Genomic DNA, 26,479 nt, shown 5'->3' on the forward strand with positions numbered 1-26,479 from the left:
CTCGCACCCGCTGTGGCCACCTCTGGGTCCCTGGTTTGGGGACACTCAGCAGATCTGGACTCCCAAAAAACCCAGGGAGTCAGAGTGGACGCCAGCGCTAGATTGGGGTGTCAACCCTATGGAGGATGGTGCCAGCCCTGAAGACCAGGGTCCACCATGCACATTTGGGGCTCAGCGCCTGTCCCCGATGGGCCCTACAGGGTGACAGCTGGACGGCATCGTTGCCACCATGTATGGGGACTTTGGGTGCCCCATGGGCCTGCACCTGGCGGGGAGCAGCGTCCCCGCTGCCCCGTGTTCCCGGGCAGCACCCAGCGGGTCCCGGGTCCGTCTGCTGCGGCACCGGCCTCTGCTCCCCACGGGACCCCCAGCCACAGGCACCGCTGGGGACAGTGTCCCCCGGCGGGCACGCTGCTGCAGCGGAGAACTCGGGGTCCCAAGGGTGACGGGTGCTCGTGCCCCGGCCAGGGGGTCCCGCTGCCACAGCCCCCGGCAGAAATACTGTCAAATCCCCGATGGGTTCGAGCATGCGAGGGACACGGTGACATGATTTTAGGCCACCAGCCCCGGGGGTTGCTCAGTTCCCCGAGCAATGTCACACGGGTGACAGCGGGGGGTCACGGGGCTGCTCCCTGGCGGATGGCGGTGCACGCACAGGGACATGGGCGCTCCCTGGGACGGGGCGAAGCGGCGGAGAGGTGCGGGGACAGCGGCGGAGAGGTGCGGGGACAGCGGCGGAGAGGTGCGGGGACAGCGGCGCGACCGGCCCGGCCGAGCGCCCCGACAGAGCTGACAGGCGGTGACAACATGGCCGCCGTGCGGGACTACAAGTCCCATGAGCCCTTGCGGGGCGCTGTCGTGATAGTGGCTCGTGACGGAAGGGGCGTGGCTCCCGACGGAAGGGGCGTGGCACGGTGCTGTAGCAACGGCCGCCATGGCCAAGCAGTACGACATGGTGGAGTGTCCGTTCTGTGACGAGGTCTCCAAGTACGAGAAGCTCGCCAAGATCGGGCAGGGCACCTTCGGGTGAGTGTCTCGCCTTCCCCGAACCGACCCGCTTCCGTCCTCGGTCCTTCCAAGCCCTCCCCCGCCCTCTCCGGCCTACTCCGGCCTCGGTCTCCTCAGCCCCGCGGCCCGCCCGCCCCGGGCCTCGGTGCCCACTGCTCGGGTGACCTTCCCCAGTCACCCTCCGGCCTCTGGGAATCATCCTGCTCCCTGAGCCCTCTTTTTCCCACCCCGAGGCCCCGCTCTGGCCCAGGCTCTGGCGGAGGAGAGAGTTACCCTGGAGACGACAGGGCGGGGACCTGCACAATTGCCCGAAACGCGCAACTTTGCCTTAAATGGTCCTGGGGGTGTGGGAGGTCTGGGCTCTGGGTTGGCTTAGCTAGTTCTGAGGGCTTTCGGTGGAAAGGGTTGCGGCTGAGTCAGTTAGTGGCTCAGCACAGAGCTGTCTGTAGGGTGCTCTGGTGTGTCTGGTTTGGTCTTGTTCCTGATCTGGAGCACATGGCTCGTTCCATTCTTCCTTGTGCCACTCACGGATTTCTTTCTGTTTTTACAGGGAAGTTTTCAAAGCCAAACATCGTCAGACAGGCAAGAAGGTAGCACTGAAGAAAGTGTTGATGGAAAATGAGAAAGAGGGGGTAAGTGTGGGAGAGTGGCTGAGCTGTGTTTGGGAAGGCCTGAATCAGGGAGTTCACAGGTGAAACCCAGTCTTTGGGGCAGCAAAGATGCATTTTCACTCTGTTTATCCATGTTTACTGCTATAAAGTACCAGATATTGAACCTGTAAGGGTGTGGTCAGGATCCCAGCCCTGTGGCTTTTTTCCTCTACTGATACTATGTTAATGTTGGGGCTTGTGGTTGCCATGACAAAGTACACAGCCTGTTATCACCTTCTCAGCATCAAAGGGCCGTGGCAGCAGTGTGGTGCAGTAGTTGTGTGGTGACTGGGCTGCACAGGACGGATCTGGGAGGTGACAATGGCCACGCCTGGGAGGTGATGCTGCCCATGTGTTCCTACTCCAGTGCAAAACCCCTTCACTACTGGTGCAGGGCTCCACACTGGCTGTTGTCTGTGGAAGAACTGGATAGTGTGTGAAAGGCTCAGGGCTGTGCAGAGATGGGGCAAACTGGAGAGTTAACAGCTTAAACAGCATGGGCAGCAGCCGGGGAGTCTGCTCTGCAGTTTGAGCCAGGCTGTGCTGTGTTGTTATGAACGTACAAGAAGGGAAGGGTGTCTGTGTGCCCATCTTGGTACCACACAAACACCTCTGTCTTGTGGCAGAATCTCCCTCACCAGTGGTGGCCTGATGGCGAATAAATTTTGACAGTCCTGGTGTTGGTGTTATATTGTAAAGCTCTGATTGGCCTTCAGTGACTTGTCACGGTGCTGCTCGAGGTTGTGGTCACCTCTGTTCTGTTCTCTAGGCAGGGCTGGCCTGGTCTCCTGCACCCCTCATCCCTGTCCTCTCTTTCTCCTTTGCAGTTCCCCATCACAGCCTTGCGAGAGATTAAAATCCTCCAGCTGCTCAAACATGAGAACGTGGTGAACCTCATTGAAATCTGCAGGACCAAAGGTAGCTTGTGGAGCTCTCCCTTGTGCTGGCTCTTGGCTTTTTTCCCACCCTCCTTTGCCACTGAGCAGGCTGGTGTTTTGTGGTGGGAAAAAAGCTGTTCTCAGTCCCAGATAAGCCTGTGCTGTGATGCTGAATCCTGCCCGTGTTGGAAAATTAAATAAACCAGTGCTGGAGAGATTTTGAAGCAGAGGGTTGTGGGCCTGGCGCTGATCTCATGGCCGCATGCAGCCAGTTCCTTGTCAGGAGCTGGAGTTTATGACGTGGCCGCTCTGAGCTGATGCCACAACTGCAGCTGGGGACTCGCTCGGTGTCTCTTTCTATGGGCTACAGTAATCTCTGAGCTACTCCTCCACCTCCTCGGTTCCTCCACTGCATAACTGGCACACTCAGTGCACCCAGCCTGGCTCCATTTCCATGGAAAATGGTTTAAAACATTTGCTAGTTTTTATATAATAATTCTCTTATATAGATTTGTACTGGAAAACCACTTTTAAGAGTGACAGCTGGTATTAAACCTGCCATTCTCTAGTTAGTCATTGCCGTTAAATAAAAATGAAAGTGGCAGGGATCTGGTGATGTTTTTCCAAAAATTCCGGTCACTGAACTGGTAGAAACCTCTGGCCTACGACCGGGAACTTGAAGTTATTCCAGTAATCCAATGCATGTAGATTATTGTCTGAACAGGGACAAGTAGAAATACTAACACCAAGTTAATTTTTAATTCATTTTGTGATTAAACAAATTGCAATGACTGTGTGTCTGGCATGCCTAAAGTAAATATTTTTGTAGACATATTGATTGTTTGTGTTTTGTTTGGATTCAAGTATTCATCCAAACCCACGCTGACCTCAGGTTCCAGTAAAGTAGGAATGTTTCATTACTGTCCTCAAATTTGACGCTTTTCTCTTTTTACATTGGAAGGGAGGGCAGCGTGTTTCTGTGGGGCTGAGCTTAGCTGTCATTTTGCGGTTGGAGTTGATGATCAGCAGCTTTTGCCGTTTACAGCTGATGAGAATCAGCCTTTCTTTTTAATGATGTTTTGCATGTGTACTCCAGGAACGAGATTGAAATCGATTGCTTCATTTGAGGTTTCCTGTTATTAACTTTAAATTGCAATTAGAGTTATAAATCAGTTGATCCAGATTAGCCCGTTTTTGTAGGTGCTGTTTGAGGTTGCAGGAAAGCTCACTTTCTAGTGTTGATTGGACAGATTTTCTGTGTTTCTGCATTTTCCCCGGGGCTGTCTTTGCGGTGCCCTCTCTGTTGCTGATGCAATTGGTGATAATGCTCGGCTGGCAGCTCGCGGTGTGTTCATCTACCAGCCACAGCGCGCAGGCTGGAAACCCCACAGCCGCTACGTGCACCGAGCAACACAAAATGAAGCTTTCAAAGATTTTCATGCCCTTTCTTTGCCTGTCTGATGACCTTCACTACTCTGATACTCATCCCCTGTTCTTCTGTTGTGTTGTCTTAGTGCCTCTTTACAAAGGATCTTGCAGCCTGTGGGCTGTCTCTGGTTCTCTCTGTTCCTGTGCCCCGAGGTTTTGTCTAGTGAGTGTTGCATGAGCAGCAAGGTGGCTGGAGCTCAGGGGGAGCTGGGATGGAGTTTGGGGTTCCTCGCTGACGGTCCCTCCTTTCCTCTCCCATAGCCTCTCCGTACAACCGCTGCAAGGGCAGCATCTACCTCGTGTTTGACTTCTGTGAGCATGACCTGGCTGGACTGCTCAGCAATGCCCATGTCAAGTTCACGCTCTCAGAGATCAAGAAAGTCATGCAGATGCTGTTGAATGGACTTTACTACATCCATAGGAACAAGGTAACGGGCCAGATCTGTGCTCTATGGTCACCCTGCTCTCGGTGGCTTTGGGTGTCCTTGCACAGGCTGAAGGGAAATCCTTCCTTCTCCTTCACATCCAGAGTCTGAGTGCCCTGCCACCACCAGGCACCCAGGGTAGGTACCTTTATGGCTTAACCTTTCGATGTTTGTCCTCATACAGATCTTGCATCGAGACATGAAAGCTGCAAATGTCCTGATCACAAGGGATGGAGTCCTGAAGCTTGCTGACTTTGGACTGGCTCGTGCTTTCAGCCTGGCTAAGAACAGCCAACCTAACCGCTACACCAACCGGGTGGTGACTCTGTGGTATCGGCCGCCAGAGCTGCTCCTAGGTAGGAGGCGCTGGGCTTCGCCGGCTTCTCTGCCCTTCTCCTTCCCCCGGGTGACTAACACGGCATCTCCGTTTAGGGGAGCGGGACTACGGTCCCCCCATTGACCTCTGGGGTGCAGGCTGCATCATGGCAGAGATGTGGACCCGCAGCCCCATCATGCAGGGGAACACAGAGCAGCACCAGCTCACCCTCATCAGCCAGCTCTGCGGATCCATCATGCCGGAGGTGAGGGCAGGAGCTGCGCAGCGGTGGTGTGGGCAGGGTCTGGGCCTCTCCTCTGCCCTGGGCTCTGGCTGCTGCATGTTCCTGGCGCTGGAGGGTGTCCGCTGCAGGCAGGCATGCTGGGGAAGCTCCTCCTGTAAACTCTGTTTGCGTCCTGGGAGCTGAGTGCACCGTGGGATGCTGCGTTTTCCTTGCTGCTCTGTGTAAACTACAGCTATCGTGTTACTTGTGTTCAACCTCCTAAGGAAAAGAGGGTGAATTAGGCCTCCCAGACCTTCCAGAGGGGCGAGTCCTGTCCTTGTTTTTGAGCACAGAGAGAATGCTGGCTGCTCCTGGTGTGAAAGAACAGAACATTATGTGTAGGAATCTGTTCTAGCCTGTGTTTGGGGCTTGTCTCTCAGGTAAATACCCTCTGAATTTCCACTTTGTTTTGCGTTGAGAGGTTTGTCTCTTTGTGCTGATCACCTTGAAAAGCCTCTTTAATTCTGGCTTGTGATTTGTGGCATCAGCTCTACCCTGGTGCCAGTGCTCAGCCTGTTCTCAGCTCCTTCTCTAATGGCATCTTGTCCTGCCCTCTTGTGGGGGATCGAGCTGAGAGATCCCTTGGCCAGGGCTGTAATCGGGGGTGTGACAGACAGGCAGTTGTGCAGGCAACTGCAGACGCCTGATGCCTTTGGCACATACATTGAAGGTGGGGTTTTTTTGTACATAAATACCTGCTGTGGTCTCTGCTAGATCAGGCTTGAGGTAAGTGCTGGTGATTGCAGCAGGCTTTCCTTTCTAAGGATAAAAGGTGCCACATACATCCAAGTTGTTATAAGTTTTCTCACTTTACATTCTGGATCTTGTAGCTGGTGTGCGCTGTGGTCTCTAGTAGCTCTTTTTCTTTGGAGAACTAGAAATCCCAGAGCATCCTGTATGCTGTTCCCACACCAGGAGGACTCTGTCCTGACTTGTCCATGTGTCTCCAGGCTTTAGTGCATCCTTTAGTGCCTCCTTCATGCTGTGGGAACAAGGTCTGCCAGCTCAGAGTTCATAAAATAGTATTGTTCTCTCAGCAGACCTCGCCCTGGTTTGCCTGAAGGTGTTAGCATTATAAATGGCTTGTCCTCTCCTTAACTATTTATTCCCAACCCTTCTTTCTTGTCCCTTCCCAGGTTTGGCCAAATGTGGATAAATACGAGCTGTACCAGAAGCTGGATCCCCCCAAGGGCCAGAAGCGCAAGGTGAAGGATCGCTTGAAAGCCTACGTTAAGGACCCTTACGCGCTTGACCTCATTGACAAGCTGCTGGTGCTGGATCCCGCCCAGCGGATCGACAGTGACGACGCACTGAACCACGACTTCTTCTGGTCGGACCCCATGCCCTCGGACCTCAAAAACATGCTGTCCACCCACAACCAGTCCATGTTCGAGTACCTGGCCCCGCCACGCAGGAGGGGTGGGCACATGCCCCAGCAGCCCACAAACCAGGGCAGGAACCCGACCGCCACCAACCAGACTGAATTCGACAGGGTGTTTTGAGGGGGGGCTTCCCCAGCAGGGCCCCGCCTGGGCTACTCTTCAGGTTGCATTAAGCGGGGATGTCCTGGTGGGGTCTTTTTGTCTGGGAAGGGACTTTTCTTCAAGGTGAAGTGCCTGCCGGCTTTAACTGAGCTCTGCCGCCTCCTCATGCAGCAGCTCAGCCCCTGCAGAGCTGTGTGACCAGCGAGGTGATGCCTGTGCGCCCGGAGTTGTTTCCCTGCAGCTTTGGCACAGAGCCTGTGTTCCCTCTGCGCAGTCTGTATTGGTGACATTCATCTTGTGGATCGATCGTTATGGACCTGGTGATGGAGAAGGTGGCTCTGTCGGTGTTGGAGCTTTTGGCAAATGGTGCTGGGATTAGCTGCTCTGAACTAAACTGGGCCGTGCTGGGAGCCGTCTCAGCTCTCTCGATTGATCACAGCTCCTGCATGGTGCATCCTTTGAACACTGAAGCGTTGATGTAGGATGAGGCAGGTGCCTCTGAGCAATGCGGAGGTGTCCTGGGGAAGGCAGAGTTGCTCTAGACAGCACGACTAACTCATTGGAATTTGAGCTCTAGCCCAAAAAGGGGCTTACTGGACAAACCAGAAGGGTGCCTGGCAGAGCTCGTTGCTCCATAGAACCAGGATTTGCAGTGGGAATCATTGGTCTCTGCAGCAGCACACAGCATTCACACTGTCTTTGTTGCAAACTGGAATTAGGAGTCTTGTCGGACATACTCGCTGCTTCCCCGCAGTGCTGGCTCGGGCAGGCGTTGGGATGGAGATGGGAGCTGTGAGTTCTGACCTCACCTGGGGTGGGGTGACTCTTAACCCACTCACACGCCCCCTACTCTGTCCTGGAGCTCTTTGCAGGAGTCTAGAGCAAGATCGCTGCCTTCCCCAGGTGCAGCGAGCACCCCAGGGCGCTGTGATGGTGGGCACACATCTGCTGGGGCCTGTCGGGACTGACTCGTACAGAGCAAGTGCTGCTTCAACCCGCTGCCGTCAGCCGCTCGCTGAACTGTGTCTTCCATGGCTGTCAGCTGCAGCCGGCCGTCTTCTCCGTTTCTTTCAAACAAATAATGCGTACGAAATGCAGCAGGCGATAACCCCCGGCATTTCATAGGTTGTCCATTAACTAGACTAATGGCAAAAGCCACGTCAGTAGCGTAAGGTCTCAGGAGGAAGCTGTGGTGAGCAGGGCCGTTCTCAGGACAGAAAGTGAGGATGATGAACGATGTGTACCAGGTAAATCTCTTGGTGTGGGGCTCTGAAACAGTGGCCGGTTGGGGGGGTACTTGGTGTCTTTGGAAAAAATGAAGTTGGTTGCAAGCAATAAGCCACTTGACTTCTTGCTGGTTGTGAATAAATGATTCTGTCCCAAAGACCTGGTTTTAATTTTGTGTTAATCCTTTTACTAAACAGAGAAAGCAGCTGGAGTGCTGTAAAACGGCCCCTCGTTGGGCACTGAGGACAGGTGGGTTGGGGCTCAGGCACTGTCACCCCCCTGGGGTCCCCAGCTCTGCTCCCAGTGCTGTTACTGGGAGGGAGGCTCAGCGCAGTTAGTGCTGATGGGCACTAATGTAGCAGGAGCAGAGCGGGTGTCAGGGGCTGCTCCAGTGGCACCGAGTGAGGGTGACGCTCTGGGGGGACCCTAGTGCCCCAATGTGAGGTGGAGGCCTGTGGCTGCAGAGCTGGGCCCTGGCTCTGCCAGGCTGAGGAACCTCAAGCTGAGGCGGGCTTGGTGCTACCCCCAGCCCCCCAGCCTCGCCCGCGGGGTGGCCGGGTTTCCCCCAGGGTTTTGCCCGGGTACGAAGGGTCCCCCCCGGGCCGCCCTTGCCCCTCGCAAAGATAAGCGCCCCGTGCGACGTGGCGGTGCAACTGCCCGCTTCAAAGATGGCGGCGGGGGAGTGGGCGGGGCGGGGCGTTCCCCCCCCCCCCCCGGCGGCGGCGCGGGCGCAGGGCGCGCGGCGCGGCGGGATGGTAGCGCGAGGGCTGCGCGGGGCGCTGCGCGCGGTTGCCGCCGGGCGCCGGTTCAGCACGCGGCCGGCACGCGCCCCCGCCATGGACTACCAGGTACCGGTGCGGCGGGAGCGGGACCGCGCACCGGGGCTGCGGGGGCTGCGCCCCGCCGGGCGGCGCGCCGGGGCCCGGAACATCCCACCGGGGTGGGCACTGGAGGGCAGCGGCGGCCGGCGGGCCCGGGGCTGCCCAGCGCCGGTGGCCTCTTCCCGACCTGCAAGGCTGCGAGCTCCGGGGCGGGCGGGCGTCACGGGGTTGGGACAGCGGGGCGGCCCCGGAATGGTGCGGGCCGCCGAGCGCCCCCCGCCCTCCGGCGGGACTGCCCGTTCCCGCAGCCCCGGGCCGCGCCAGCCGCTGCTCAGCGTCCTGCCGCCCTTTCTACTGGGGACAGCCGGTGCCCGACCGCCACCCCGCAAACCTCCATCCCCGGGCTGTCCCCGGCCTGCAGCGGGAGCCGCTCCGGCAGCCACGGCGGAGTTTGGGGCGTCCCGGGCCCACGAGGCTGCCCGGTGTCGTGGGGCCGATGGCGGGGCTGAGCGCCGGTGCGGAGCTGCCTGGTCCCTGTCCCGCGCTCCCCGGAGCCAGCAGCACCCAGCCGGTCCTCTGTCACTGCGGGGATGGGGTGCAGCTGCTCTGGTGGGATGTCCCCACACAGGGGACACGGGCTTGTCCCACACCAGGTCCCCGTTGCAGCACGCAGCAGGGACAGCCCTGTGTCCCCCCGCCGAGGGTGTCGGTGGCACTGGTGACCCGTGGTAGCGATGGCAGCTGTGCAGCCAGGTGTGCACCACGTGCAGGTGCAGCTCCTTTGCTTCGTTTGCGTCCTTAATCAAACAGCCCGCTGGGCGGGAGTGCCAGCCCTGGAGCGCCGCCCGCTCACACCCATCGACCTTGTCCCATTAGCACAGGGGAGGATGCCGGGTGCTGGGCTGCCCCGTGCTCCCCTGCGGGGCCAAGGGGCACCCGGGGAGGGCCGAGCTCCCCCAGCTGATAAGTAGCCCGTCCCCGTGACGTCCCTGCGACAGGCGCTGGCACTGCCGGCGTGTCCCCGCAGGCCCACGGCAGAGGAGATGCTACCGGCTGCGGGCACCACCGGGGAGATCGAGCACGACGGCACGGGGCAGGCTGGTCCCCGGGACCATGGCGGTGGGCACAGCCCCGAGGCTGCGGGGGTGGGTGCCATCCTCACCACCCCCCTGGGATCTTACCAGGATGCCATCCGGACCCTCAACACCCTGCAGACCAACGCCAGCTACCTGGAGCAGGTGAAGCGGGAGCGCGGTGACCCCCAGGCCCAGCTGGAAGCCATGCGGGGCTTTTTGGAGAGGAGCGGGCTGAAGGTGAGGGGGGAATCCCTGTCCCCGCACCCCGACAGTGGTGCCACCATGCTTGGCGTTTGCTGCTGTGAGGGTTTCACGGGGTGGTTGACCTCCGGCAGGTCGAGGACCTGGATCGACTGAATATCATCCACGTCACGGGGACGAAGGGCAAGGTGAGGCGGTCGGGAAGTGCCGCGGGGGCAAGGGGGGCCACCGGCATCTCTGGCTCTGTTTGCTCCTGCCCTGGCGTGGGGGGGTTAATGCTGCTGTCTGTCCAGGGCTCAGCATGTGCCTTCACCGAGTGCATCCTCCGCGGCTATGGGCTAAAGACGGGCTTTTACAGGTGGGCAGGGGGGTCAGGAGGGTTGGGGGAGGAAGGTGGTGCTGTGCTTGACTGTGCCTCCCCCTTTGCCCCCTCAGCTCCCCTCACCTCGTCCAGGTGCGCGAGCGGATCCGCATCAACGGGCAGCCCATCAGCAAGGAGCTCTTCAGCAAGTACTTCTGGCTTGTCTACAACCGCCTGGAGAAGACCAAGGTAGGGGTGGTGGGTGCTTGTGGGGGTGCTCCCTTCCTTGGGAACATCTCCCCAGGGCCATGTGCCCCAGTGTCGGTTGGGAACACCCTGTGCTGTCCCCTTACGCCTACTCTGCCTGGCAGGACCCGGCATGCACCAGCATGCCGGCATACTTCCGATTCCTCACCATCATGGCCTTCCACGTTTTCCTGCAGGAGAAGGTGGGTGGTGGTGGCCACCGGCTTGTGGTGGGGACATCAGGTTGGCAGGGACCTCAGGGCAGGAGGGGGGACACAGGGCTTCCATCAGGCTGTACCTGAGGGACACTGTGGTGGGTGGGTGGACCCCCTTGAGTGGAACACGTGTTCCGCCACAGGTTTAGAGGGGCGGTGGCAAGGACCTGGCACCACCTTTGTCCCCACATCCATGGGGACAAGTGCTGCCAGTGGCCCTGTGCCAGCTCCGGTGTCCACAGGTGGACCTGGCGGTGGTGGAGGTTGGTATCGGCGGTGCCTACGACTGCACCAACATCATCAGGTAGGAGCTGGGGGCTCCAAGCCTGTCCCCTAGGGCCACTGGGGCCTGGTGTCTCTGTGGTGGGGGGACAGTGGGGACACTGCCACGCTGCGTCCCCAGGGCACCGGTGGTGTGTGGGGTTTCCTCCCTGGGCATCGACCACACCAGCATCCTGGGGGACACTATGGAGAAGATCGCCTGGCAGAAGGGGGGCATTTTTAAGGTAGGCGGATCCAGTCCTCCCCCTGCTCATGGTTTTGGGGTGCCCTCCCCCATCCCCCTGAGCACCCCCATCCTCCACAGCCCGGTGTGCCAGCGTTCACCGTGGCGCAGCCGGAGCGACCGCTCGAGGTGCTGAGGGACCGAGCCCGGGAGCGGGAGGTGAGTGCAGTGACAGGGAAGAGGGGGGTGACACGGAGGGTACCCCATGGCCGGGGGCTTAGCCTCCTCTCCCTGCAGTGTCCCCTCTACCTCTGCCCGGAGCTGGACGCCTTCGAGCGGGACGGTCGGGCGCTGGAGCTGGGGCTGGCGGGTGCCCACCAGCGCTCCAACGCCGCCCTGGCCTTGCAGCTGGCGCGGACGTGGCTGCAGCGCCGCGGCTGCCGCGGTAAGACGGGGGAGACGGGGATGGAGGGGTTGGACCCCGCTGCTGTCCCCAGTGTCTTAGCAGGACACCGGATGCTGGACGCCGAGCTGGTGGGGAGGCCGGTGCCACCGGCGCCCACCTTTCACCCCACCGATGCCATGATCCAAGGTACGGTATGGCCGTGCCGGGACCCCCCCACCCCGCCATGTTGCAGGGCTTGGGGGACCACACTGGGCTGGTGCCACCTGCAGTGGAGGGCACAGTCCAGCCTGTATTTTATCCCTGTGGGGGTCCCAGTGCTGGCGGGGGGGCATGGGGGTCCCAGTCGTGCCCTGTGCCCCCTGCCCAGGTCTGCGGGACACGGAGTGGCTGGGCCGGACCCAGGTGCTGCCCCACGGCGCTGTGACGTGGTACCTGGACGGGGCCCACACCACCAGCAGCATCCAGGCCTGTGTCCGCTGGTTCCGCCAGGCTGCCCTCAACCGGGACAAGCCCCACGAGTAAGGGGGGGAGACGATGGGGACACCCAGGGTGGTGGTGCTGGGCGTCCCCGTGGGGCACGTACCACCAGCCCTTTGTCCCCACAGCGGCTCGGAGGTGCGTGTGCTGCTCTTCAACGCCACGGGGGACCGGGACACGGCGGCGCTGCTCAAACTGCTGCTGGTGAGGTTTAGGAGGGGAACGGGGGGCTCTCCGCGCCCCGACGCCTGGGTTCTCTGCCCGTGCTGGGACTGACTTTGCTGTGGGTGTGGGGAGCTGCAAGGTGCTGTCTGTCTGTCCATCTGTCCATGGCTGTACCCCAACCCTCCCAAAGGTCTCGCAGCCCTGGGTGCAGGGGGGACTCGGGTTACCCCCAGACCAAACCCCTGTAACCTCAGTGGAGCGGGACTGATCCCAGTTGGAGTCCTTTGGGAGGGTCCCCATGGCGCTGACCCCCCTCTCCCTGCAGCCCTGCCACTTTGACTATGCTGTCTTCTGCCCCAACTTCACAGAGGTGTCTGTGGCCAGCAACGCAGGTGAGTCCTGGGCAGTCCAGCCCCCCCCATCCCCAACCTTTCCCCAGCCCCTCCTAATCCCTGACCGCCATCCCCATCCCTCCCAGACCAACAAAACTTCAACGTGACACTGGATAACGCCCTGACCCGCTGCCTGGAGAACCAGCAGACGTGGACCCGGCTGCTGGAGAAGGGGGGGCAGGACCCCTGGCTCCCAGCCCCTCTGCGGGCAGGGGGGCTGCTGCAGCCAGCCCCCACCCGAGGGACCCTGCTCCTGGTTCCCCCGGCCCCGCGACCCCTCAATTCCCCAGCCCTCGTCTTCCCCTGCCTGGCCCAGGCGCTGCGGTGGGTGGCGCAGGGCCGGGACCCCCAGCTGGCAGCCCCCGCTGCCACGGGCGCCCACCCCCTGCCAGCCGCCAGCAGCGGGGCCGTGCTGCTGCAGGAGGCGGCCGCCATCCACGTCCTGGTCACCGGCAGCCTGCACTTGGTGGGGGGGGCTCTGCGGCTGCTCGACCCCACACTCTCCCAGTAAATGGGGGGGGCTGGGGCTTTGCACCTCTTTGCACTTGAAGTGCCGGTTCTGCTGCTGCTGATGCTCGGAGGCGGCTGGGGGGGGATGTGGAACGCCCAACCCGATCCCAGCTTGGCCTTTTTTACTCCAGTGCCTTTTACCTGTGCCCCTCCTGGGGACACTGGCCACGGGGGGATGCTCCGGGTCCCCAACCCACTTTGGGAGGGCCCTGGGGGGGCTGCCCCAGACTGTGCTGGGGTCCCGGTGCCCAGGGGGGTGGGCAGTTTTGGGGGAGGCAGTACGTGGGAGCCTCAAGCCGTCGTGAGGCTCGGAATCAGGGTGTGACTAATTTAACGTAGGGGAGATTTTTATTATTATTAATAAAAGTTTGTAACTTGGATAGGGAGCTGGGGGGTAGTTTCTACCTATCACCCTGCGGTGGGGGCAGCAGCCCTGTACCCCCCCAATAAACCACTTGCTCTCCCAGCGGTACCCGCTGCCTTCTTGGAGGGATGCGGAAGGGGCATGAGGATCACCCCAAATGCTGGGGCATGTCCTGGGGGCACCCACTTTTGCCCCACCCCCCATTTGATGGGGAGCCTTGGGGGGGCTTTGGCAGTAGCTGCTCTGTCCGCCTCCCCGGTGCACCCAGCATCGGGGAACTCCCAGGTGGGGGTTGCAGGTGCCCCCCCCCAGCACGGGCTGCCCTTGGGGGGCCAAAGCATTCACTGAATGAGTAACGGAGGCCCCCTCTGGGCTCGGCCTGAGATGTGGGGCAAAATAATGGCTTAATGGGGTTGGGGCGGGTCCCCAAGTCCGGTGGCCGTGGGCTCGGGGTGGCCCAGAGGGGTCAGGCCATGCTGCTGGTGGAGCAGGGGGTGCTCTGGGTGCTGCCGATGCTGTGGTTGGTGCTGCTGCTCTCCGAGGCCGGCGCCGTGCTGGAAACCGGCTGCAGTTTGGAGATGGGACCTGGCTCACGCCGCCCGCCGCGGGGAGAAACGCCGAGGGGAAACCAGACTCAGGGCGGCTGGCGGGGGCCACGGCTCATCCCCACGGGACCCTCCAGCGCCCCATGCGCACACCCTCTTGGATTGCTCCCCAACTGCCCTCTGAGCCCCCAGGATGGAGATGGGCACAGGTGACCATAGTGGCACTGGGAGCAAGAGGGAGGGCAGGTGGTGAGGGGGACCCCAAGGCAGTGGAGGGGATCCCGGGGTGCTGTGGCCACCCCAAGCGGTGTAATTACCCACCCCGGCATTGCCAGGAGAGCCATACGGATGATGGTGAAGCAGGAGCTTGGTCCCTTGCTTACCAGGTGGCTTTGGGCTGGAGTGGGGAACATAGGCAACCCAGCAGGGGATGGGTGTGTGGCCCCCCCCATTCCACCACGGCTGTTCCCAGGGGTGGGGGATACTCACGGGTATGCGAGTAGATGTACCAGAGCCCGGCGGTCAGGAGAGCCCCGATGAGGAAGGCGCCAAAGGTGATGCCCAGGACGGCAGCCAGCCCCAGCCCACGGTCTGCGGGAGGACGAGGCCATCAGTCCATCAGTATTGCCACATTGTGTGAGGGGTGGGGTCCCTTCCCACTTCCATTCCCACCCCAGCCCCCTCCCCTGTCCCCAACTCACTGTTGGGCAGCCGCCAGCCATCCTTCACCGTCACCTCCAGGACCTTCTCAAAGATGGTGTTGTTCTGTAAGGGAGGTTGCGGTGAGACAAAGGGAGGACAGGGATGGGGAGCAGGGATGCTGCTCCTGGCCAGGTGGCAAAGCCTGGCAGTTGCGGACAAACCCACCGGGCTGCCACCAGCGATGGTGAGGACCAGCATGGTGGCATCACGGCACGGGGCGGTGTTACACTGACCTGCAAACCAGCCTTGCACTTGAGGGTGGCAGAGAAGGGGACGCGCCCGCCCTCGGGGATGGTGTAGGTGAAGCGGAAGCGCCAGATCTTCCTCCCGCGGCTGCTGGGGGGCCCCTCCAGCATGGCCACCCCTGCGCCCCGCGCCTCGCCACCCTGCAGCAGCAGCACCGGCTCCCGCCCCGGCGCCACCAGCCAGCACTCCTTCAGCTGCAGGTCCGCCGGGTGGTCCTCCCACCGCATGGACGCCTGCCACGGGGACACGGGACATGCTGTCAAGGTCTCACCAGGCAGGGGACAGATGGACCCCCCCGAGCTGTGGTGCCAAGCCAGCGGTGGTACCTGCACAAAGGTTTCCTTGTTGATCTCCAGCTCTGTCTGCGGGGCCTCGAAGGCGGCGGTGGGGAAGAGGCGCAGGAAGAGCTCCCGTGGGATCTCGCACTGGAAAGCCACCTGCGAGCGGGGACAGTGCTGAGGCCACCCTGGCACTGGTGGTGGCAGCAGCACCCTCCTCCTGTGGTCCCACCCTGGACCTGCAGGGAAACCTGGCTCTTACCCGCACGCTCTGGAGCACCGTGCCCTTGGCCAGGTTGAGGATGAGCTGTGAGAAGGTGAAGAAGGCTGGGTGAGCCAAGGGGTCCCACTGCTGGGGTCTCTTGTGCTCAATGGGAGGGGATGGGGTGGTCCCACCCTGGGATAAGATGGGATGGGTTGAGATGGGATGGCCCTGCCCTGGGAGGGGATAAAGGGGTTCCACCCTGGGTTGGGAGGGGATGGGACAGGGAGGTCCTGCCTGCACCTCCCAACACCCAGTCACAGCAACAGGGCTCAGCCCTGGGCCACAGCAAGATGTTTCCAGCCATGCAAAAATCAAGGAGGTCTCAGTGCAGAAGCCCCCACCAGGCATCACCGAAGTCCCACATGGGGTGTTAGTGGATCTGGGGCAGCACCCCGGCCAGCCCCCTCACCTCGTTGTTGGCATGGCCTCTGCTCTCCAGCGAGGTGCCGCAGTGGCTGAGGGGGGTTTTCAGCATGAAGTGAGTGGCGTTTTTCTCTGCCTGGCAGCTGATGTCCCGCAAAGTGATGTTCACCACGTCCTTGATGGGCTGGGAGAAAAGAACCTGGTGGTCACGCACTGGCTGGGGACAACCCTGTGCCACCCTGAGCACTCAGAGCACCCCTGGGTGATGCTGATGGGTAGCAAGACCCCTCCCCAGCCCTCACCTCCAGGTGGGACCTGGCGATGATGATCTCCAAAGTATCATCCGTGCACTTCCAGGGCTGGAGCGTGAGCAGCAGCATGCTGGGCAGTGAGTAGGCAGTGGGGGCCGGGGGGTTGGGTGTTGTGGGTACCCTCCTGACTGCCTCTGCGGGATGGGGAGACGGGTTGCTGAGCGGGGGCGGTGGGACCCCCCATCACCCCCAGCCCCAGGGTGCTGGGGGCCTCACCGTGTTCCTGGATCTCCAGGCTGACGCGGGTGCTGGTGGGGATGACGGAGTAGGAGGCGACGATGCTGTAGTTCTTCTCGAAGGCTTTGGCGATGAGGCCCCGCTCTGTGTCAGGCAGGACCTCCCCGGTGAGCACCATTGAGGAGACGGGTGCAATTCTGTAGTTCCCGGAGGCCTATGGGGTGGGAGGGGGCAGCACAGGAGGGGTTGAGCAGGGATGGGGACAGCTGGGGACACTCAAGGCAGGGACAGCTTCTGGGGTGGTCTTCATCACGAGGGCTCACGGTGAGGGGGCTGTCACCTCCCTGTGCCCCATGTCCACAGGTGCCCTCCTGCCACCACCCCCCGCCACCAGCCCCCTTGGCGAGGGTGGGACACATGCACACACACAAACACACGCGTCCCGCTCAGCCCTACCATGAACTGGATGTGGCAGTTGTTGACGGAGAGGGACCAGGTGAGGTTGGCCCGGCTCTGCAGGATGAGGAGCTGGTTGCTCTGGTTGCTTGCAGCTCTCTCAGGACAGCTCAGGGACAGGTTCACCTCTGTGACCACGGAACTGCGAAACCAGGACATGCCCCCCCAAATCAACCTCCTCTGCCTGCAGATCCTATAACCCACCTCGGGATGGGGAGCTCTGCCTGTGGGACACCCCAGTCCCTTCCCAAGCATGTCCAAGTACGTCCCTCCACCCGTGCCACCACGTGTCCCATCATCTGTACCACCACGTGTCCTGTCACCCTGCCACTGCCAGCACCACGCGATACCTGGGCTCGGGCTGCAGGCGGATGATGTGGGCGACCCTGGTGCTGGGGTTGTCCCTGGTGCTCTGGGTGTCCCTGCGCGAGCAGCCCTTCATCCCGTGGAAGAAGACCTCGGTCTCGAGGTGCAGTGACGCATCGAAGTGCTCCTGGGGGACACAGTCTGGCGGGCTGCTGGCATCTGCAGAGGTGGGGAGGGTCACCAAAGCCAAACTGGGCTCAGTGGGTCGGGAGATGCTTGGGGTGAGGTGACACCGGTTGCCGTAGCATCTCCCCCAGGACTGTGCTTTGCCCCAGTGGGTTGTCACCCTTCAAGCACAGGAAGAGCATCGCTGCCCCACTGTCCCCCCAATGCCAGCCCCCAGCCCCATGTACCTTCTCCCAGGCGGAGCTGGACCCAGCGGGGGTCCCGCAACTCGCTGTAGGACGTGATGCCCCCATAGGTGACCCGAGCCCAGGCCAGCAGCTGCCCCTCGCTGGTGGCCATGGGTGGCTTGGGTCCCAGTGTCACGGTGGTCCCCAGGCTGTGGTGGGCGTCCTGTGGGGCGAGTGGCAGCCTGAGCCAGGGTGGGCAGCGAGGCACATCCCTCCCCGGCATGGGCTGGTGTCAGGAAAGCACGGCAAGCCTTTTCCCCAGAATGGGGGATGTGGGTGTAAGGCTAAACCGGTGGGTATCCCTGGAGCCCCGATCTCATGGTGACTGAGGAGTTACCCCGGATAAACAGGGGCTTTTTCTGGGGCACGGGCTGGGAGCGGCGTGGGCGGCCGGCAGCACGCGGGGAGCTCAGCCCACTTTATTATTAGCTGCAAACAAAGCAGGAGGTTTATTTTGCTAACAAAGCGTCCAGCCCCAGCTCAGCTCACTGGAGCCAAATCCCATCCCTGACCTTCCTCCCGCCGGCCGGAGGAAACGGGAGCTTTTTCCAGCCCTGTGCGTCATTCCCTGCCCAGCCAGCCCCATGCTCAACACCACCAGCAGCCACCAAGCATGTCACCTCCTCCCCAGGGCACTGTGAGCATCATCTCTGGGGATGGAGGACCAGACTCCTCCAGAGACACTGCCCAAAACATCTCCAGTGATGGCCCCAACCCTGCAGCACCCCATGAAGGTTGTGGCACTCACGGTGTGGACGAGCAGGTCCGGGCACGAGGAGGTGATGGTGGCCAAACAGCGGGCACACAGGAGGACAAGTACCGCTGGCTTGGTACAGCTGCCAGCTCGCGGTGTGATGAACACATTCAGTGGAAAGGCAGAGACCTGGGGAGGACAGGGAGAGCATCACCACTGCAGCCACCCTGCCCCAACTGCTGTCACCTCCCTGCATGTCCTCCTCGGTCACCTCACCTGCCCCCAGCACCAGAGGCAGCAGGGAGAGCCCTTGGCTGGCGCACAGCACAAGTCACGCAGGAGGCAGTGGTGGCCGGGTTTAGGGAGCAGGTGAGGAGATGCGGAGATGCCACATGAACGTTTACCCATACTGGGGGTTGGGGCGGGGGGACACCCCAACTTCCTCACCCCGGGCACTGGAGCATCCCCACTGTGGGTACTGTGGCGTCTCCCATTGACAACCCAGGCACTGGGACATCGCCCTGAGGGTTTCCCAGCCTGGTCCCAGTATTATGCAGCCACTCCAGGCTTGGGACTGGCTGTACTGGCGCACATGGATGCCGGAGGCAAAACAGCAGCACACATAGCTCCCTGCGGCCAGCACTGCCCAGCTGCCTCCAGCCGCACATCCAGCTGGGGAAGCCAAAACACCAGGTGACAAGTTTGGCAACCACCACCTGAATCATTGCTGCAAAAGAGCTGAGCCAGGCGGCAGCCGGGAAAACCAGGGCGGGGGGAGGCAGCTGCCAGTGTGGGGCCGGCGGGACGGGCCTGTGGGCATCCTGACCTGGCTGTGGCCCTGCGGCCAGCGTGGGTGGCCGGGGACCCCGGGTGGCCCCGCGCGTCGACGAGGAGCCGGCGGCTGTTTTTCCTGCCTCGTGTTTTGCGGCGCTCCATTGTTCGGCTGCGCGAGCGGCGGGAGCCTCGCCGCTGCCCCGCCGCCGCCTTTCAGGTTATTTTTTTCTTTTTCTTTTTTTTTAATGCATCGTGGGGATCTGCTTATAGAAAGCAGCTTCCAGTAATTCTTCTATAAGTGGAGCCGCGTCCCTGCCTGGCTCCCCCATGCGCCACAGGGCTTGGTGCCACAGCTGTGACATCAGTGCGTGTCCCCCGCCGCCGCCGGTGACAACCATGGGGCACCCCAGCCTTGGCGCCGAGGTGCCAGTGCCAGGTCACACCAGGCTGTGGTACAGGGGCCCTTGCAAAACCCACTCTCCCCAGCAGATCCCAGCCCAGCTCCCGCCTCCCCCTGAAAAGCAGAACTGGGAGAGCTGGGAGGTGGTGGCAGGGGGAGTGTGGCGCCAGGCGGCCCAAGTCTGAGCCAAAATTGGGTGCTGGGCTTGCTGCGGCTCAGCTAGTGCCAGGGGAGCCGTGCCATGCTGCAGAGCAGTTGTGCAAACCTGTGTGCTGGTGCAAACTCATGTGCTGGTGCAAATCCATGCACCAGTGCAACCCAGCAGCAGCGCCAGCCGAGGATGCTGCCCCTGCCCTGCTGCTGCTCTGTGCTCCTCCCCACCCAAAACACCCACAACATGGTTATCACCCCTCGGCAGGCCATGCAAACACTGGCAGCCAGGTTTCCACTCACGTGGTCGTCATCAAGCGATGTGCTTTCCTCCCTTCATCCTTCCCTCTCTCCCTCCCCAGCATGGTCCCCATCAGAGCCCATGGCTCTGCCCTGCTCCTGGGCTGGGACCAAGCCCCCTCCCCAGAGAAACAGGGGTTCCTGGGACATCCCCCACAGGGACAGCCCCGGCAGCAGGGGCTGTTAAAAAAGTTGCCTCTAAAGACTTTAAATCCCCATCAGGGCCAGAAACATCCGCAGCTGAGCTGGGAGGGGAAGCTCAGTGAAAGCACCATAGGAAAGGTTAATCCGGGTCCTCTCACTGCTCCTTAGTTAGAGGAAATGGTTTTGACAGCCGGGACACCCTGACAGGCAGGGACAGTGCTGGGGTGACAGAGCCACGGTGACAAGCGCCAGGACCCCGCTCGCTCACCTTGGACCACTTGACGCTGAGGACATGGAGTTCGCGGTCGGTGCCCACCGAGCTGCTGCTGACGCAGCCCCGCGGCACCGTGCTGGTGGCATAGGACAGGGTGATGGGCGGCTCCGCCGTCACCGGCTGCAAGTCGCAGCCCTCGGCTCTCCCAGCATCTGGATGGAAAACAAGAGACCATCAGTCCCCGCCATGCAGACGTGGGGTGACACAACACGGGGAGGGACATGTTGCAGGAGGGGGCTGCAATGCAACATGAGCCCCGGTGCTGCCTCTGTGTCACCATCACAGCATCACCACAGCCCCGCTGCTGGCACAGCGCCCGCGGGACCATCTGCTACGTGTTTGCTCGGGGCTCGTCTGCCGCTGCTGGCCCCTGCCGTGATCACGTTAATGACCCTCGGATCCGGGCTGGAAAAATCTGCTGTCCCTCCTCGGCACTGCTGCCTGCCAAAACTCGCACCCGGCTGCCCCGAAGGCTGGGGCGGTGGCGGAAACCCCCCCACGTCCCCCCCGTGCTGCAGGAAAGGGGGAAGCTCAGGTATGGAAATGGCCGTAAAGCTCATCCTCCGCGGGCGCCGAGGCGTGAGCTTCGCCCCATCCCGAACCCCCCGCGTGGCGCAGGAGCGAGCGGGGCCAGTGAGCGGCTGCCAAGGGAAATCCTGAGCGCAAACAGCCGTTTGAAGGCCTGATCCTGTAAATCCCCGTTTGCCTCAGCTATTTCCCCTGCCCTGGGCAGCCCTGCTGCGGCCAGGCTGTCCTTGAGCTGCCCCTGTGCTGGGAGGTGTCCTGGGGACCTGTTTGAACCCGTGGGTGCCCCTTGCAGGGGCTGGGCAGGATGGAGCCCCACAGCTGTGGGGGGGGGCTCCCCATGGGTACACAGTGCCTGGGGTGCTGTGTTCTTTAGAGGTGGTCCCCGAGCCCCATCCCTTCCCATCCCATCCTTTCCCATCCCTGGTAGCACCAGCCACCACGCCAGGAGGTTACAGGACCCCACACCAGGGCTACCCAGCCACCTCCATGGGGAGCGGGGATGGAGGGTGTGATGCTCCCGTCACCAAGGTTTTGGGATGCAGCAGCCGGCAAAGTGCCACACATGCCACGTCGTGCCCATCACAACATCCCCAGCCCGTGTCTCGCCATCAGGGTGGTGTGACCGCAGCAGCGGGGTCACGGCACAGACCCCCCCTGGTGACGCTGCCACGGGCCCACCTATTGTCCGGCACTTCCTCCCCTCGGCGCGGCGGCCGCGCGGCCGGCAGCATCAGGAGGAAGATAAACAGCTGCTTATCTGGGCGCCACAGGCCCCATCCCTCTTCCCCTCTGCTCCTGCCTCGACGGCACTGGGCACGGCCACGTGGCCCCCGGCACGGCCGGGCAGAGGACAGGCAGCTCGTCACACCTCCGGCAGCATCCCATAGGGACATCAGGCAGGGCCTGGGGACAAGGCCAGGTTTGTCCTCAGTGCAGGGCAGGGATGCCAGCGGAGGGGACATGGGGCAGTGGTGCCAGCCGGGCACCGTCTGTCCCCAGGGAAGGCAGCAGCGGGCTCCAGTATTATGTCAGGATCAGATAAGGGGGCTCAGCTGGGCCGCCCCAGGCGATCAGATAAGGGCACTGTTATTTTTGTACTCCAGGAAAGGGAAAAAAAATAAAAAGGAAGAAAGAAAGAAAATCCACTTTATGTTTTTCCAGCCGCCTGCTTTCTCCCTCACTTCAGCACAGCCAAGACCAGGATGGTTCAATAACGGCTCCCTGGGGGTTTGGGGACTGGAGGGGAGGGATTCCTGGGTTTTTGGGAGCAGATCAAAGGCCCTGGGCAGAGAGCAATGCCCAGGGGTGCCAGGCTGAGCCAGGGTGGCTCCAGTGGCACAGGATGCCCCATGGGACGGGCAGCGCCACTCCAGCATCCCAGCATCCGGCTGTGTCGCCTTGGCACTTGTGTAATGAGCTGGCTGGTCTCAGCCTGGGTCAGGAATGAAGATGGACCCTGTGCTGCAAACCTGAGGGAGAGTTGTCGTCCTCTGAGCCACCACTGGGTATCTGGACCATGCAGAGGTGGCATCAGGGCTCAGATGGGACGAGGCTTTGGGGCTGACACAGGTGATGTCATTCCTGTCCCTCTGTAAATCGACCAGGTGCTGAGTGGCCTCTGTCCAGGGACAGGAAGGGAGAATCCAGCACCGTGCTCAGCCTGCGGGAGCAGTGCTGGTCCCTGCTGGGGAGGGACAAAGTCCCCCACATCTGGCAGGCTGCTGTGTCTGTGAGGTTGCACAGCACTTCACCTGCTGTGGGCAGCCTGCACCCCCCGATACTGTGCTCACCATGGGCACCCCCTGCCCCACAGGAGAGGCAGCAGCTGGACAAGACATGGCCTGTGTGGCACAGCTAGTCAGGATGGGGACCACATGGCACAGCTACATAGGATGGGGACTGTATAGCACAGCTACACAGGACAGGGACTACATAACACAGCAACATAGGATAGGGACGATATGGCAGTCACGTAGAATGAGGACCATATAGCACAGCTGAATAGGTTGAGGATGACATGGTACAGACAAATAGGACACGGTCTATGTGGAAGAGCTACACAGGACAGGGACCATACAGGCACAGTCATATATGACAGACTGTATAGCACAGGTACATAGGACAGAGACTGCATTGCAGTTACATAGGATAGGGACCATATGGCACAGCTACATGGTCTAGGGAGTGTATAGCACAGTTAGGATAAGGACCTCATTACACAGCAACACAGGACAGGGACAGTATGGCAGAGCTATGTAGGATGGGGACTGTATAGCACAACTATGTAGGATGGAGACCATATAGCACAGACATACAGGACAGGGACCATATGGCCCAGCTAATCAGGATTGCGACCATATAGCACAGCCATATAGGACAGGGACTATATGGCACAGTTACTCAGGATGGGGACCACATGGCATAGCTACATAGGACTCAGCCCATATAGCACAGCCATATAGGATGGAGACTGTAAGGGACAAATACAAAAGATACAGACTGTGTGGCACAGCTGTGTAGGACAGAGGTGACATTGCACAGCTGTGTAGGATAAGCTATGTGGTATAGGGACTATACATCACAGATAGGGAGGATCAGGGCTCTGTGACACAACTAAACAGGATGCAAACCTTATGGGACAGCTATATGATAAGGACTGTATTGCATAGCTACACAGGACCCAGATCTCACTGCACATCTATGCAGGATGGGGACCACATGTCACAGCCACAGGATGGGGATTGTATGGCACAGCTATGGCAGACAAGGACCTTGTGGCACAGCTGTGCAGGATGGGGACCATACAGCACAGAGGGGACATGGCCCATATGGCACAGCCTCGCTGGACAGGAACAGCCTGCCACAGCTATGGGGCAGTGACCGGGGGTGACAGCAGGCAGGGAGCGGGTGCTGAGCCTGACAGCAGGGACCCCAGCAGCACCCATCAGCGCTGGTCCCGCGGTGGCCGGCAGTGACTGACCCAGCTGGGACAGGCTGTGTCACTGGCCCCGGCCTCCCCGTTCCCTCCCCATTCCCTTTCCCTCCACCAGTGACTTGTGTCCCCAAATCCCCCAGCTCCCTGCCTTCCATCTGTCATAGGTGTCCCCAATTCTGCCCCCCCTTGAAACTTCTCCTGTGGCTTCGCAGGGACCCCAGGGTGGCTTTAGTGTTTCCCTGCCCGACTGCTCCGGGTGCGCACGAGCCCCCAGCTCCGTCCCCATGGCCGACACGGGGCTTTACAGGCTTTTTCCCATTCCATGTCCCCAGCTCCCTCTGACTAACAAACCCCGCGATGACAGGAGGCCACGGAAGTCACCCCAGTCCTCCTCGGGTGCCATTGCCCCGGCCAGGGAGCAGCAGTGGCGCCTTGGACATCCGCAAACCCCAGTGACGCAGCCGGGATTTCGGGGGTCCCGGGGAGCGGCAGGGCTGTGCTGTGGGTTCGTCCCTGAGGCTGAGGGGGGTTGACGTTTCCTACCCTCAGGTCTGTCCCCCAACCCCTTCTCTCCCGAGGGGTTCCCGGGGGTGACACTGCCCGTGCCAGCACAGCTGGGACCTCTTCATCCGCAAACCCACCACCCTGCGAGGACTCAGACCCCACGAAGCCCGGGCTGCTCCGGGACGGAGTCACCGGCGGGTCCCGCCGGCAAACGTTCCATCCCGGAGGTCCCACGCCGGTGTCCCCCGCGGTGTCCCCCCAGCCCCACTCACCCGGGCGGCCCAGCAGGGCCAGCAGCAGCGGCAGGAGCGGGGCGGCGTGGGGGCCCATGTCCTCCCCGGGAGCCAGCGCCGAGTGCCGGGCGTCGGCGGCGGCAGGAAACCGACTCCCTTCGGAGGAGGGTCCGCGGGCGGCGCGGCTCCGAGCCGGGAGGAAATGCCGCTGGCGGCGCTGGGGCCGTGCCGGCGGCGGGGGGGCGGTGGTAGCCGCCCACAACGGGGGGAGAGATGGGGGCCTCCCCTCCGGGAGGCGCCGTGCCTCAGTTTCCCCACAGCGCAGCGCGGGGCATCACCTCCGGAGGGGTGCGCTGGAAGCGCCTTGAGCGCCGGGGGCACAGGCAGCTAGGGTGGGTGTCCGCAGGGTCCCCCCCTGGGCTGGCACCGGTGAGCAGAGTGGTGGGACACAGGAGTTTGGAAGTGCCTGGGTGGGGTGTGCATCCCAAAATGTGTCCATGCGCACCGCTGCAGCACAGCCTGACCCACACAGTGAGGAGATGGCTGTCCTAGGTGATGGTAACAGGGGAGCCGCATGGCATCCCAGCATACAGCCCACATTGCCCCCAGCCAGCACATCAGCCAAGTCACCATGTCCCAGGTCCGTGGCAGCCCCATGACCCTGGATGCCCACCCTGGGGCCATGGGGCAGGCGGAGGGTCCCACAGCACAGCTGCCAGCTTGTACGCTTGGCCAGGACACTGCTGGGGACTGCCTGGACACCCCTGCCTGGACACCACCCCCTGGCTGGCAGGTTTGGGGGTGGGAGGTCCCCAAAGGCAGAGCTGCCTGGGTGAGGGGATCGCAGTGAAGCACCACCAAAGTTGGAGTCATGGGGTGGCTGGGGGCACCCAGGGACCACCCCTGCACCCCTGTCTCATTCCTCCTGCAAGTGCCAGCGACTGCTGCCCGAAGCAAGAGCTCTCACACAGCTAATCGTGGGGCTGGGAGCCTCGTTCTGGGGGTGGGTGCAACCCCCCAGGGGTCATCTCCATCCTCATGGGCAGGAGGATGGCCAGGGAAGCCAACAAGGCCTGTCGCCACCAGCCAGGATGTCCCCGGAGATGTCCCTGACCTTGGGGTGAGCAGCAGACATCTCCCATGACAGAGCACTGCCATCTCCTGGGGACCGCGGGGACGGGTGCTCTCCCAGGGATGGGGACAGGGATGAGGACCGGGATGAGGACCAAGACCAGGTAGGGGCATCCCTGGCCCTTCTGCAGCCCTCGCCCCGTGGTGACACTGCAGTGCAATGAGCAAGAGGCTCTCAGTGCTGGGCCCCGGGATGGTGGTGACAGACAGGGTGACAGATGGGAGGGTGGCTGTGACTGCAGGGTGCCCGTGCATGCCACCCTGTGCTCTTGGTTCAGCCCCAGCAAGCATCTTTCCCCACCTCACAGCTCATGGGGAGGCCTCAGGCTTTCCAGCCAGAGGAAAATAATCCCAAACATCCAAAACCTCATCATCAAGCACCCAGGGGCCATGTTGGGGGTAGAGGGCAGGGGGCCCAGTCCTGCTGGCTACTGTGGTGTCCCCTTTCCCAGCACCACCACCCTGCTCACCACCTGGGGAAACTGAGGCACGCTCACAGCACACCCAAAGGGGGCTGTAGGCACAAGGGAGATGGGTCACCCTGCTCCCTACTGCATGGCTTTAGGCTGTAGCATCCCAAACTGCCTGTCCCTCCTGTCCCCCCGTCCCCAGCTCAGCAGTGCTGACAGTGTCCCAGCCCTGGCCGGATGGTCGCATCCTTCCCGCCTGGCTGCACCCCGCAGTGCCCCGGGCTCTGCCGGTGGCTCCTTCACCCCTGGGCACCAGGCTGATGTCGGAGCCTGCCGAGTTTGGATTTTCTTCTCGGGGATTTTTGTTTTTTACCACTCGCTTCCTTCCTCCACTCTGGCCCCGTGGCCTCGGCTGCCCCCGGCCCTGCCGCCTCCCTGGCCTCCCCCAGCCCCCTGGCTCTGGGCCCAGCTCCCAGCGGCCCAAAATGGAGTGGTGGGGAGCCCTGCGGGGGACTGTGGCTCTGCTGCCTCCTGCCCTCAGTGTAGCTGGGTAAACCCCACCACAGCCCCTCTGCTGTAGCATCATGCCTGGGCAGCTCTGCAGGTGCTGGAGAGACCCCAA

At 61.7% G+C, this 26,479-nt stretch overlaps 3 protein-coding genes across 5 annotated transcripts; 2 read left to right on the forward strand and 1 right to left on the reverse strand.

The window, feature by feature from the left end:
• The first annotated feature begins 869 nt into the window (after nt 1–869).
• On the forward strand, nt 870–7,856 carry CDK9 (cyclin dependent kinase 9). The gene is made up of 7 exons (XM_005514481.3): nt 870–1,026; nt 1,559–1,640; nt 2,486–2,576; nt 4,226–4,392; nt 4,574–4,745; nt 4,822–4,970; nt 6,125–7,856. The coding sequence occupies exons 1-7, from the start codon at nt 935–937 to the stop codon at nt 6,488–6,490; spliced, it is 1,119 nt and encodes a 372-aa protein (XP_005514538.1). The 5' UTR covers nt 870–934; the 3' UTR covers nt 6,491–7,856.
• Nucleotides 7,857–8,415: 559 nt separating this feature from the next.
• FPGS (folylpolyglutamate synthase) lies at nt 8,416–13,420 on the forward strand. 3 transcript variants are annotated; one of them, XM_065035904.1, is made up of 14 exons: nt 8,416–8,547; nt 9,705–9,833; nt 9,932–9,985; nt 10,091–10,155; nt 10,233–10,347; nt 10,470–10,547; nt 10,802–10,863; nt 10,963–11,065; nt 11,146–11,223; nt 11,302–11,596; nt 11,778–11,928; nt 12,016–12,091; nt 12,378–12,444; nt 12,531–13,420. In XM_065035904.1, the coding sequence occupies exons 1-14, from the start codon at nt 8,452–8,454 to the stop codon at nt 12,953–12,955; spliced, it is 1,794 nt and encodes a 597-aa protein (XP_064891976.1). In that variant the 5' UTR covers nt 8,416–8,451; the 3' UTR covers nt 12,956–13,420. The 3 variants fall into 3 exon arrangements, with proteins under 3 accessions (XP_064891976.1, XP_064891974.1, XP_064891975.1); XM_065035902.1 differs by having other exon boundaries at nt 8,428–8,547; nt 9,519–9,833; XM_065035903.1 differs by having other exon boundaries at nt 8,438–8,547; nt 9,548–9,833.
• On the reverse strand, nt 13,284–24,531 carry ENG (endoglin). Its single transcript, XM_065035906.1, has 15 exons — nt 24,356–24,531; nt 20,111–20,268; nt 18,129–18,263; nt 17,381–17,543; nt 17,012–17,186; nt 16,662–16,803; nt 16,245–16,419; nt 16,020–16,162; nt 15,764–15,901; nt 15,352–15,396; nt 15,138–15,248; nt 14,799–15,044; nt 14,565–14,628; nt 14,353–14,454; nt 13,284–13,903 (listed from the first exon to the last, which is right to left on the reverse strand). Exons 1-15 carry the CDS (start codon nt 24,411–24,413, stop codon nt 13,785–13,787), a joined length of 1,974 nt encoding a protein of 657 aa, XP_064891978.1. The 5' UTR covers nt 24,414–24,531; the 3' UTR covers nt 13,284–13,784.
• Between the last annotated feature and the right edge of the window lie 1,948 nt (nt 24,532–26,479).

This window comes from Columba livia, chromosome 19, assembly GCF_036013475.1.
Source record: "Columba livia isolate bColLiv1 breed racing homer chromosome 19, bColLiv1.pat.W.v2, whole genome shotgun sequence".
In the NCBI taxonomy this organism is placed as follows: Eukaryota; Metazoa; Chordata; class Aves; order Columbiformes; family Columbidae; genus Columba; species Columba livia.

Excerpts from the sequence above, each read along its gene's own strand:
- CDK9 (XM_005514481.3), top strand. The coding sequence starts at position 935 with ATGGCCAAGCAGTACGACATGGTGGAGTGTCCGTTCTGTGACGAGGTC. Across the intron at positions 1,027-1,558 it reads ATCGGGCAGGGCACCTTCGG|GGAAGTTTTCAAAGCCAAAC; the intron begins GTGAGTGTCTCG and ends CTGTTTTTACAG. Across the intron at positions 4,393-4,573 it reads ACTACATCCATAGGAACAAG|ATCTTGCATCGAGACATGAA; the intron begins GTAACGGGCCAG and ends GTCCTCATACAG.
- FPGS (XM_065035902.1), top strand. The coding sequence starts at position 8,452 with ATGGTAGCGCGAGGGCTGCGCGGGGCGCTGCGCGCGGTTGCCGCCGGG. Across the intron at positions 9,834-9,931 it reads TGGAGAGGAGCGGGCTGAAG|GTCGAGGACCTGGATCGACT; the intron begins GTGAGGGGGGAA and ends GACCTCCGGCAG. Across the intron at positions 9,986-10,090 it reads TCACGGGGACGAAGGGCAAG|GGCTCAGCATGTGCCTTCAC; the intron begins GTGAGGCGGTCG and ends CTGTCTGTCCAG.
- ENG (XM_065035906.1), bottom strand. The coding sequence starts at position 24,413 with ATGGGCCCCCACGCCGCCCCGCTCCTGCCGCTGCTGCTGGCCCTGCTG. Across the intron at positions 16,804-17,011 it reads CGCCTGCAGCCCGAGCCCAG|TTCCGTGGTCACAGAGGTGA; the intron begins GTATCGCGTGGT and ends CTGGTTTCGCAG. Across the intron at positions 15,045-15,137 it reads ACAAGGAAACCTTTGTGCAG|GCGTCCATGCGGTGGGAGGA; the intron begins GTACCACCGCTG and ends TCCCCGTGGCAG.